Below are 12,469 nucleotides of genomic sequence, written 5' to 3' on the forward strand. Positions count from 1 at the left end.
GGCACCTGCCAATGGATATTGGATGACCCTCAGTATCAGTCTTGGCTTACTGGAGCGTTCCCGGTCCTGCGCATATCAGGAGGTCCTGGCAAAGGAAAAACAATCATGTCACTATTTCTTGCTGAGGAAGTAGAAACGCTTTGCCAACAGAAGGGGGACCATCTGCTATCCTACTTCTGCCAATTCCAAGACAAGAGGTACAACGATCCTCATAACGTACTACGAAATCTGATCTATCAACTTCTTAAATTCAGCCAGGACGAACCCCAGGTTGATGAGATCTTGAAATACTTCGAAACGCCAGAGAAGAAACAGAGTGCCCTTGGAAGCCTCGACTGCTTGTGGAAGATACTGGTGAGCTTATTGTCTCAGCCCAGTCTGCCTTCAATATTTTGTATCATTGATGGGATCGACGAGTGCGATTCGTCAGAGTATCTAACATCCAAATTCCATGGTTACTGCGCCTCGGTCGGGCAACGCAGTGCCGAATCCAAATTTCAGCTGGTCATGCTAGGCCGAGACATTGATGGGCCGGAAACACCACACGTCATTAAGCTCGACCCCGACAATGATCAAAGTGTCCGCGTTGACATTACAACATTCATTGAGTATAGCTTAGAACCGCTTATGGTAATTCCAGGATTCGCGGAAATCCGACCTGAAATAACGAAAACTTTGTCGACAAGGGCCGAAGGGACCTTTCTCTGGGTCAGTTTTGTAATCCAAGAGCTTACAAAGAAGAAGACATGCCTCCAAATACAAGATGCAATGAAGCATCTACCTAAGGGCTTATACCCAATCTTCACCAGGATGCTTCACGCGATCGACTATAAATACCAAGAAAGTAGCGGGGATAAATTCAAATGGGTGGCCTTTGCCGAGAGACCCCTTACGTTGAACGATCTAGCAGTTGCAACTGTGGACGGCCAGGGTGAGGCCGATGGAAGAACCATCGCAGACAAAGTTGCGATTTGTCGTGAGGTCTTACAGTCGACCTTGGATGGCTTCCTGCGCTATGCCATTGAGTATTGGTCAATCCACGCTCGCTTGTCCGCTACACAGACACAATGGCTGTCTGATCTAAAACGGCCGTTCCTTCGGAATCTCGCTATGCGAAACACTTACTCTGGCGACATATATGAAGCATGCTTATCTAACTATCCAATTCATTTCGCGTCACATTTAGGACTCGCACCCTGGCTTGAGGTGCTTTACAAGAAGTTCGACGCAAAACAACGAGGCTGGAAATTGAGAAGTCGATGGAAAAGGATGGTCAACGTCAGCCAAGCTGGATCTATCCCTTTAGTACATGCAATCCGCGGATCTGGCGATGAGACAACAATAAGGTTCCTGCTAGAGCATAGCTCCAAAATTCCGCATCAAGTTATTTTCAAAGCAATAGAACGCCGCCAATTAACTACCGTCCAACTTTTACTTCATGACGGCGCCAAAACAGAGGCGAAATACGAATACGTTGCAGAAACTCCCCTGATATGGTCGGTAAGATACGGGTGTGAAAGCATAGTACGCCTTCTCCTTGACAATAACGCCAACACTGAAGCGAAAAATAAGGACGGAACGACTGCCCTCATGACGGCAGCAATGCATGGGGATAGAGCCATGGTGCAGCTTCTGATGGATCGTGGTGCTAACATCAACGCAAATGATTATATGGGAAAGGATGCTTTGATGATAGCTGCAGAATTTGGGAAAAGCGACATGGTCCAGATGCTACTTGACCGTGGGGCTGACATCAGAACCAAAGACAAGTCGGATATGATAGCCTTGATGCACGCATTGATTGGATGCAACGAATCGACGTTGAAATCGTTACTCCGATGTGGTGCTGACATCATTGCCAATATGATTCCACAAACTGATGAGCCATTGGTTTACATAGCTGCAAGAAAGAAATCACAATTTGTGATTGATCTTCTGCTAGAGAACCACGCCTGTGTGGATCGGAAGGGCAGCAATGGCACAACACCACTGATCTGTACGATTATGGGATTCACGCCAAACGCTGTACACGGTAAGCCGAGTCCCCAACATGGCTTTGACTTTTATATGGTGTCGGACGGGGCACGCTTCGAACCAGAACGCGGGATGCACGCCGCAAAACAGAAAGACATGATGATCTCTTTGTTGCAACATGGAGCTGATGTAAATCTCTGTGGGAAAGTCGCATTCTACGAGGAAACCTTCGTTGCCTCAGCATACTGGAACATCGGCTCAGGCATTTTGCCAAGCGATGGGAAAGTGATACTGAACGCGCCACCGCTTGTCTGTGCAGCTGCTTTGGGGATAGACTGGGTTGTTGGGCTGTTGGTTGTGCGTGGTGCTAGTTGCAATTCGAGAGCTGTCAAAAGAAATTTTCGGGCGTGCTCATTGCGAAATCATTGTACAGATCCAGAATGTCGAAGGCATCACACTGAACAACAGTATTATCATGGCAAGGCTAGCTCAGCCCTAGTATATGCGGCCCAGGCAGGCCACTTGTCGACAGTCCAACTTTTACTAAGTCTCGGGGCTGACACAAGTGTTGAAGATGGTTTTGGATTGACAGCGCTAATGTGGGCAAATATAAAGGAGTTTCGAGACATTGAACGGCTACTGAAGGCGCACGAGGAAGAGCGGGTGGCACCATTAGGGCGAGGGTTTAGAGGAAACTATCCCTGAAGTATCATGCGTCTCATACCTGCGTTGACACTTTGCAGTGACGAAAATCGAGATAGGGCATTCTCGTTATCGTGTACATTTTTATCTCTTATCAAAATGGATTTCATGACGTAGCTTGTGACGTGCTCATGATGTTGCCCTTGTACCTGTCATCACATGTCATACTGCATCTACTCGTATTCTACGCAAGAGTAGATTCCTTTCTACAACAATCTTCATCCTTCTAAAATGCCCAAAACCATCGTTGTCAGCGGAGGTGCCCGAGGTATCGGCCGCACCATAGCACGATACTTCCTCGAAAAAGACTATCACGTCTTCATCCTCGACATCGACGAGGAAGAACTTACCTACACAACACGCACGCATCTCAAGACCTACTACGACGCCAAAGCCGTCAGCTCGGCACTATGCGATCTCCGAAACACTGATGAGATTCACGACAAGATCCAGCAGGCAGCTGAGTTTTTCGGCGGGAGGATTGATGTGCTCGTCAACAACGGCGGCATCGCAGCTCCGCATTGGAAAGATGGCAAGACTATGCTTGATCGCGAAACGTTGAATGAGTGGCGCGCGTATGTAGATACAAATCTCACTGCGCCGTTTGCGGTTTCGCAGGCTTGTCTGCCGTTTATGACGAACGAGAAGGACACAGGTCCAGTGACGGATGATAGTCACAGCACGGCTGGGCCGTGTATCATCAATGTTGGATCATTCCGTGCGAAACAGAGTGATCCAAACCAAGAAGGTTATGCGTCTGCCAAAGCTGGTCTGTTGGGTCTCACGCACAGCATGGCTGTCAGTTTACAGCCGTACGGTATCCGTGTGAACTTGGTAGCTCCTGGACGGATCAAGGCTGCGCATGAATGCAAAGAGGGAGATGAGAATGGCGTTGAATGGGCGCATCTGAACGAGGAAAAAGATGTTGAGGATCATCTAAGCAATCGTGCTGGAAGACCTTTGGATATCGCACAAGCCATAGAGTACCTGGTCAACGCTGGGTTTGTCAGTGGTCAAGATCTTACCGTCGATGGTGGTGCGGTCATGATAAAGTAGACACAATTGTACTTCACGAGACAGTCACAGGCAAAGCAAAGAGATACAATTGTTGATCAGATTCATTCATATTCATATTATACTCATATTCGAGCATTAAAGTTACAGTAATAGTGTTGAGTGGAGTTGTTGACTACCATGTAGATAGTCAGGGGTATACATAGCTCTCTCAGAGCCGATTAGTCGGTTTAGTTAATAATAGTAATAATCGTCAGGCATCATCCCGACGTTAGAGTGGAGTGGTTGTTATTGTTGTTGTTGTTGTTGTTGTTGTTGTTGTTGTTGTTGTCATAGATCAAGAAAGCCCATCTCTCATGATCAAATAAAAGAATATCCGTAAAAATAAACGCCACATATATCATGCTTGGACTGGTTCCTTTAGTCGACGCCGCTGTCGCTGTCTGAACTGTCACTGTAGTCGTCGGAGTCAGCAGCCTGAGGAGCGGGCTTGCGGGCTGGTGCTGGTGCTGGTGCTGCCGCGGGAGCTGTAGAGAAGCGCATGGGTCCGAGGCCAGGACCGAGACGGGCTCCGGGGGCGGGCCACTTGTTGGGACCGAGGATGGCAGGCTTGGCTCTGTTGGATTGTCAGTGATGTTGTCTTGTAGATACTTGAGAGGGTATACTCACGCTTGTTCCTCAATGAGAGCCTCCTTTCGCTTCTGGTCTTCCTTCTGTTGCTTGCGGTGGACACGTCGAGCTTCCTTTTCCTTGCGCTCAGCAGCGCGCTTCTCTCGCTCAAGAGCCTTCTCTTCAGCACGCTTCTTGGCCTCGGCGATTCTGCGCTCCTTGGCCATGTCGTCGGCCTTCTTCTTCTCATCGGCCTTGCGCTTCTCTTCAGCACGTCTTCGCTCCTCCATCTTTCTCTCTTCCTCAATTAATCGCTCTTCCTCGAGTCTCTTCTCCTCCTCTAGTCTTTCGCGTTCACGCTCCTCGGCCTTGCGCTTGCTCTCAGCTCGCTTCTTCTTCTCCTCGAGTCGTCGCTTCTCGTCGATCAACCTCTTCTTCTCTTCAAGGCGTCTCTTCTCCTCAGCCTTCTTTTCTTCTAGTCTCTTCTTCTCTTCGACCTTTCTCCTCTCGCGCTCAATTGCCTTTTCTTCAGCGCGTTTTCTGTCTTCGGCCTTCTTGATCTCTTCCATTCTCTCCCTCTCACGCTCTTTCTCCATCTCTTCAATTCGCTTCTTCTCCTCGGCCTTCCTCTTGTCCTCTAACCTCTGTCTCTCGCGCTCATTCTCCTTTTCGCGTTCTCGATCTCTGGCGCGTTCTTCTTGCCTAAGTCGTTCTTTCTCTTCCATCCTCAACCTCTCCTTCTCGGGGTCAGAATGTCTGCTCTTGGATGAAATTCGCGTAGGGTCGGGCTCGCGGTGTCGATGTCTTCGACTCTCACTCTCCATCTGGCTGAAGCTTTGGCTGAGGCGTCTCTCTTTGCGCCTCTCCTCACGTCTCTCGTTGGGATCAGCGCTTCTAGTGTAAGAGCGTTCCTTAACCACATGTTCGACATCCACGCCCTTCATCGGCGTAGAAGTTTTGCGTTCACTGTGAAGTCGTCGACGCTCTGCTCGTCGGGCCTCTTTCTCCATCTCTTCGTCGACTCGGGGAGTCTCATGTCGTGAAACTCGTGAGGGTTCGCGGCTGCTCTTGTGGTGTCTCTTCTCACTCTCGACGCGCGACGATCTCCTCTCCTTCTCGCCGGTGTCATACTCGCGATGTCGAATTGAGTAAGATGTTGAGTGTCGCTTTTCCATTGGAGGGCGATCTCTCTCAGCACGACGTCGTTCTCGTGCCTTTTCATAATCATCATCGCTGCGACCACCAAGTTTCCGTGAGAGCCGACGAGCTTCCTTGTCGTCAGGTCGCTCTTCCTTCTCCTCCCCCTCACGTCTCCTGGATCGTCTCTGCCTGCTTGGGCTAGCTTCTCGAGCACTCTCTCGAGGCAGACGTTCCCTTTCAACGCGACCACGCTCCTCATGCTCCTTGTGTCGCCGACGACGTTCTGACCTCCGAGCATCGCGCTCATCAGCAGCGGGCTCTGGGTCAGATCGATGACGCTTCACCTTCTTCTCACTTCGTAGAGGTTCCTCCGGTTGCTCGGGGACAACAACACCTTTGTCCCGGCTAAGCCATGACCGCCATGAGGATTGACGCTTTTCTGGGACAGGCCTCTCTACAATAGGCCTGTCCGTAAGCGGTCTACCCAACGTGGGCCTGGTGAAGACAGGCCTAGGGTCGTCGACCTTGTAAGGGGGAGGAGGTGCGATGAAGTCAACAGTGTTTTGCGATACCTCGCTTTCCGACTCTTCGTCAGTAAAGACTTCCCAGTCGGAGACGTCACGAACGACGGGCTCTGGAGCTTTGGCAGTTGTTGCTACCCCTGGTACTTTGACTCGGCTGTGTAGAGGCATATCCTGACTCTAACGTGAACCGAAGCTGTCCATTGAAAAGCAAAGTATTAGTAAATGGTACGATGAATGGGCAGCATCTAGAGTGGGGGTTAATTGTTTTTATTACCTAGGCAACCCAAAGAAGACGGACGATGTACTGCAAGTGTGTGCAAAGTTGAAGATAGATTCAAGGGGCTTGATGCCTGCTTGAAAGTTTTGGTCTGGTCACTCACTGACGCGACACACGACAAGGAAGAGCCGGAGATTACTGGTCAGCCACGTGGGGCCGTCTTGTTCTGCAAGGGTCTATGTAAATATATTGGTTCGCCACTAATTTCCTGGCGTTCCAACGGCGCGTGACGCGAAAGATTTCCGGTCCGTAGTTTCTAAGTGTCTGTTTTGTCTTGTCTTGTCTTGTTTTGTTTTGTTTTGTCTGTGTGAGTGTGAGACCAAAGGAAATTGTGATATCCAGAGATCAGTTACTCTTTGAGTTTACCAATTCAACTTGGTAGTGCTGCCGGTAGCTTCAAATAATAGACTTTCAGGAAGAGCGGTGAGCGTAAACAAGTCATGGGGTATAAGAAGGGTGTGGCTGGACTGGTCATGAGGGAAGAGAAGAGAGAGAAAGGATGGTAGGTCCTCTGTATGTTTGTGGCGGGGGAGACAGAGGGAAGAAATGGGTGGGAGGGAGGGAGGGAGGAGTGTGGCTGGGGAAATTGCGCAATTAAACTGTCTAACAGTCCAGATAATGATGACGATAACGATAACAATCCGGGGTGGTCACTGTGTTTAACTCTTTTTTTGCTTGGCTTTCTCTTTCTGACCTGATCTTCAAGGTTGGAAAGGAGAAATCAACAACATCGTGAGATTGTCAGTTGGTTATATATCACGACCAAATGGAGTCTCTGATGGGTCTTCATGACTCACACTGGGGTCATGTGTTAGTGAAGTTTTGGGGTCATGCAAAAGTACGGATACCTGTACGTGTCAAATCAGGCCAAGTCGTGTCGAGCCAAGCGTCCTTTTCCAAGCCACCATCATGATCTACGATAGGCTAGCAGATCTCGCTTGAGTCTAGAGAGTGGACCTTCGGCAACAAACGGTCAAGCCTGATCTTGTCCCGATCAGCCCCGACACGCAAATCGTTGTAGCGAGTTGGTTGTTTCATGTTGGAATATCCCTCATACTGATGGTATTTTTCAATGACGATGACTTCTTGGCTGGGTCTAATTGTCTTGAGATAACTAACCAAGAAATCATGAGCTCAAAACTTGATCACGAGGTGGAAACTTGATCTGGTCACTTTTCATCTGGAGGAATGCATTGCTACCTTGCCAACTCAGAATAGTTAGGCGCTGCCAACGTTTATGCATGTTGCACAGACCATTGTGCAGGTTCTTATGCAGAGTATGCAAGCACTCTACCAGATCAAGGATTATCGTCACGTACATCTGCTTCCAGTAGTTCCAATTCGCTGTTGATGATAGACCATGAACACAATAATGGATACACCGACAGTAGCTTAATGCAAGTGGTTTTCTTAGCCAGTTTTCTCACAAACCGGGCGGAGAAAGGACTCGTAGTGTCGAGACTGCGCTGTTTAACTGTGGCACCTCCAGTCGTGGAGTTGCGGATTGTTCTCCAAGCACCGAGATCTGTACGTTCACCGATATTGATCTGCATCTGTGCATGGATATCCTCAGAATTCCATCACATTTAATTGGCAAACAATGGAAAAGTCTCCAATATGGACAGTACAACGTTGCCGAGTCAAGACTACCCCGTTTGAAGCCAAGTACTCCAGCACTTCGTGTACTGCAGGGTAACCTGTGATTGACAGCATTCATGGCCAGAGTCAATTGAGACCCAGACGCGAGGCGTCCCTTTCGCGTCGCAATGTTCTGGACTCGACCACCTACAGACATCAACTACGAACATCGACATAACACGAGTCACAGACATCACAATTCTATTCACCATTACATACTCAGCACCATGTAAAATCAACCTGGAGCCACAAACTGAAGATGAGGCTCTAGGCCCAAAAAATGTATACATACTCTGTGAGTAGAAGTAAATATCTAGAAGTGCAAAGTTGCAAACTATCTAAGGCTGAGTAGCCTCATTCTCGACGTAAACGTGCATGTGACGACGAACGCGGCTGTGGCTAAGACACTGCGAGTAGTACTCGTTGACCTTCTTGCAAGAGCTTCCAGCAGCACACTTGGTGGATCCAGAAAAGTTGGCACCACCACACTGGCCGTACATCTGCACGGTAGAGGAACCGCTGGAAGCAGACTCCTTGGAAGGAGTGTCCTTGGCGGCAGCTCCGACAGTCTCGTCCTCCTCGTCGCAGTCCTTTTGGGCGGTGGTAGGCTTGGGCTCAGCCTTGACAACGGGCTCGGCCTCTTCGTCGCAATCAACCACGGGAGTAGCAGCCTCAGTTTGCTTGGGAGCCTCGGGCTTGGAGTCATAGTCAGACTCTTCGTCACAGTCAGCAGAGGCGGTGTCCTTAGTAGCGACAGGCTTAGTAGCAGGAGCAGACTCCTTAGGGGTAGCAGGCTCCTCGTCGCAATCAGCCTGAGCCACGGGCTTCGTCGCAGACTCAGTCTCCTTGGGGGTAACAGGCTTTGAAGAGTACTCAGAGTCGTAGTTGGGCTCCTCGTCACAGTCAGCCTGAGCAACAGGAGACTCCTGTTCCTTGGGGGCAACGGGCTTGGTGTCATAGTCAGAACCCTCATCACAATCGGCCTGAGCGTTCTCAACGGCCCTGGGAGCGACAGATCTAGCCTCGTACTGGGAATCGTAATCGCTCTCGTCACAATCGGCCTCAGGGACAGTGGTCTGTTCCTGCTTGGGAGCCTCAGGCTTGGACTCAGCCTCAGGCTCCTCATCGCAGTCAGCAACAGGGGTGGAGGTCTCCTGTTCCTTGGGAACAGGCGCAGACTCATAATCAGATCCCTCATCGCAATCGGCCTCTGATTCACCAGCAGCAGCCTCGGTAACGGCAGGCGCGGACGCAGACTCGGAGTACTCAGGCTCCTCGTCGCAGTCGGCAACAGAAGTGGGCTCAGGAGCCTGGGTGACGGCCTCGTCATCACAATCCTGCTCAGCAACAACAGGTGCGGACTGCTCGTAGTCGTCTTGGGGAGCAGCCTCCTGGCTAGGGGCGGACTCGGGAGTAGACTCGGGGATGGCCTCAGAAGCAATGGGGGAGGTCTCAGCAGATCCAGAACCTGAGGTGGGAGCAGAGCCGGAACCAACACCAGCGGGTCCAGCCTTTCCAGAAACAAGAGCGACGACCTCGCTAGCGGAAACAGGAGTGATCATGTTGTCCTTGTTCTGGGCGACAGCATTGAGACCGCTCTCACCCTTCATGACGGGAAGGTCGCCACTGGAAGTAACAGAGTTGGGCTCGCAAGCACGTCCAAGGACAGATTGACAAGCAGCAGCAGCGGCCTCATCAGGAATGAACAAGGTGCTGACACCTGCAGCCTCCTTGGTAACAGGCTGGTCGACACCATCAAAGACGTTACCCTCAATGATGGCGTTGGCACCCTGGTAGGCGTCGAAAGCATGGCCCTTCATGTTCTGGAAGTAGTTGTTGGTAGCGTGGAAGTAACCGTTGGTGCCAGGCTCACCGAGCTTGGGGGCCCGGCCAGCAACGTCGTGGAAGTGGTTGCGGTCAAGAGTGACCTTGTCGCCCTCGCCGTAGAACATCATGGTCCAGTAGTGGTTGCCGTTGCAGGAAGCAGAAGTGTCAGTGACACCGTCGAACTCGGAGTTGGAGATGGTGAGGCGGGAGCCGTCGTAGTGGGTGACGATGAACATGCGACCAACCTTGGAGAACTTGCAGTGGTCGATCCAGACACCATCGTTCTCTCCCTTGAGCTCCAGAGCATCACCTCCCCAGACGATACCGGGGTTGAGTTGGGTGATCTCAATGCCCTGGATGATGACGTTGCTGGAGCCCTTCTTAATGGAAAGACCCTTTCCTTTCAGGACAGCCTTGCCGTTACCGATGATACTCTTGTTGCTTCCAACAGGAAGAGGCTCAGGGCCAGCGGCATCGTAAGTGATTGAGGACACAGCAACGTTGTCTTCACCACCGCAAGAAAGATCACCGAGGTAAAGCTGACCGCCGTTGGAAGCGCTGCAGCTCTTGCGATCACATCCAGGGCCAGTCTTTGTCTGACCAGTAAAGTCAAACTCCTTGTCAATGTAAATGACACGAGGAGTATCATCAGCAAGAAGCTTAGCGAGCTCCTCAGCAGTAGCAGGGGTAACAGCCTCGCCCTCGCCACCAGTGACACCAGCAGCGAAACCGTACGCTTTTCCAGCGACGGATTGAGCAGAAGCAGTAGCGGCAGCAGCCAAAAGGGCCGCGAAAGAAGCTTGAAAGCGCATATTTTCAGAAGTTCAAAAAAAGAATGTGAGTTTAAGCCGTGGAGAAGTAGATAAAAAGAATGACTTAGGCCGGCCTAAGATAACGAATGAATGAAAGGTTTCTAGAACCTTGGAAAAGAACGAATGAAAGTGTGAAAAAAGAGCAAACAGCACTTGAGGGAAACAAAAAAGTGAAGAGACGAGATGAATTGTTCTTATAGCTGGGGTTGATAGTGATGCTGGGAAATAGGCTAGACTGGGGTTATGGAATGAGCCGAAGGTCCGACGTGGAATGTCTCATGCCCATGTTCTGACAGCTTATACGGTTAGCCGCCAAGGTCGTTTGAAACTGGGACACGGAAAATTATGCTTATTTTCATCCTGCCAAGACGAGATGATTTAGGCGATCAAGTTTTGTTTGTAAACGAGATTGAGTGTAGCCTTTCTAGGCGAGCAAAGGCGCAACAGCCATGGACTCTGCGTGACTAGAAGAACATGGTCTTGGAGCTCAATGTATTCATATTTGTTTGATAAAGATCATAGTAATTCTTCCATATGGTTCGCGTTGGCAACACCTCCCCGCCTTCCACCAAGCGCTCAGCTATACGCGTTTAGTCCTTGACCCCTAGCCGCTTACGGAATTCGGAGCCATACCCGCAGACTAATACCCGTTGTGGACTCATCTCCAGGGGATTTCGGTGCGTTTCAGGTAACAAGGGCACAGAAAAAGTCTTCACCTGAATGGTGGATGTTTTGTTTGACAGGCGAAAACAGGCCAGCTAAACGATGAACCCTTGTCAAGAATGAGCTAGATTTGTCCAAAGTTCTCCTTTTGATGTGGTCCCCTTTGCTCAAGGTGGAGGACGTGAGCAGAGAAACGGACTGGGAATTTGTGTAGGTATGTTCGGAGTTCGGCGTATAAGATTGACGCAAGGTTGTTGGATAAAGGATACTCATCACCTTTTTGATCGATTTTGTGCTGATCCCGATAATGGAGCAGGGTTTAACAATATACAATCTGTACTCTGATGGACATAAGACGCCGCCCCAAAGTATGTCGAGCTAAATATAGAGACGTAAGTGTTTGGGTACCAAGATAGTTAGCGACACCCAAGCGACGGCCGATGCGTGTGACCAGGTCACCGGGAACTATCGCTGGCCTTCTAGGTCTCGCAAAATTCCCAGCATGTAATAAGAGTCGAGAGTGCGCTCCGGAGTGAGTAAATGCGCACAGTATTATGTGATTAACAAGAGATCATTTTTCCTTCCTCGTGGAACAGTGCAAAAAGGCATGGTTAGCTGCGAAATTCGACAATGAACAACAGCATTTCATGAGCCTTGTTCAGAAAGGTCATGGCTGTATATCATTGTCATGAGAAGGATTTAATGTATATAAAAGTCCCAACCACAACATAGTCAGTACACAGCAGCAGCATTTCGTCTACACCTGAAAGCTTCAGACTACCCGACTACTCAGAAACACAATTGACCCTCAACAGTCAGGAAGATAACATACTCACCATGGACCACCCTGATGTTGTGCAGTGGATATGTCAACAGGAAAATGGAAAGCCAAGACCAATGAATAAATGCGGCCGACAGAATCAGGCTGCAGCCATCAGATGTTCTTGTGGTGCTAGAAAGGACAAAGATGACCAAGCTCAGAACGGAAATGGGTCTGTAATTGGAGTTTGTCTAGGCATTAGTAAAGGGAAGGAGGTTTGGCATTGGTATTGATGAAGGGATGGCATCGTGGGTGACAATGGAAGATAGAACAGCAGCAGACTAATACTGATCAAATTGACAAGTTTGTGCACTACCAATCCTTGAATTATAGTAACAGTGACGGCATGTCTTAATACATATTCACATTAGTACCGGTATCATCTAACGATGATACAACCGTACGTGACCAGCGAGGCAGTGCATCAGAGCGTTGGAAATTGTATAAATTAACCATCACATCTGGAACT

General features: G+C 49.7%; 4 protein-coding genes across 4 annotated transcripts; 1 reads left to right on the forward strand and 3 right to left on the reverse strand.

Moving 5' to 3' along the window:
* Positions 1-2,907: 2,907 nt before the first annotated feature.
* On the forward strand, positions 2,908-3,732 carry FGSG_11211 (uncharacterized protein; the record flags this gene model as incomplete). The annotated part of the gene is made up of 1 exon (XM_011326826.1): positions 2,908-3,732. The coding sequence occupies one exon, from the start codon at positions 2,908-2,910 to the stop codon at positions 3,730-3,732; it is 825 nt and encodes a 274-aa protein (XP_011325128.1).
* A 378-nt stretch (positions 3,733-4,110) lies between these two features.
* Positions 4,111-6,131, reverse strand: FGSG_11210 (uncharacterized protein; the record flags this gene model as incomplete). The annotated part of the gene is made up of 2 exons (XM_011326827.1): positions 4,111-4,306; positions 4,360-6,131. The coding sequence occupies 2 exons, from the start codon at positions 6,129-6,131 to the stop codon at positions 4,111-4,113; spliced, it is 1,968 nt and encodes a 655-aa protein (XP_011325129.1).
* A 1,033-nt stretch (positions 6,132-7,164) lies between these two features.
* On the reverse strand, positions 7,165-7,793 carry FGSG_13833 (uncharacterized protein; the record flags this gene model as incomplete). Its single annotated transcript, XM_011326828.1, has 2 exons — positions 7,165-7,344; positions 7,560-7,793. The coding sequence occupies 2 exons, from the start codon at positions 7,791-7,793 to the stop codon at positions 7,165-7,167; spliced, it is 414 nt and encodes a 137-aa protein (XP_011325130.1).
* A 423-nt stretch (positions 7,794-8,216) lies between these two features.
* Positions 8,217-10,517, reverse strand: FGSG_13834 (uncharacterized protein; the record flags this gene model as incomplete). The annotated part of the gene is made up of 1 exon (XM_011326829.1): positions 8,217-10,517. One exon carries the CDS (start codon positions 10,515-10,517, stop codon positions 8,217-8,219), a length of 2,301 nt encoding a protein of 766 aa, XP_011325131.1.
* Between the last annotated feature and the right edge of the window lie 1,952 nt (positions 10,518-12,469).

The sequence above is a fragment of the Fusarium graminearum genome, chromosome 3, assembly GCF_000240135.3.
Source record: "Fusarium graminearum PH-1 chromosome 3, whole genome shotgun sequence".
NCBI classification, from domain to species: domain Eukaryota; kingdom Fungi; phylum Ascomycota; class Sordariomycetes; order Hypocreales; family Nectriaceae; genus Fusarium; species Fusarium graminearum.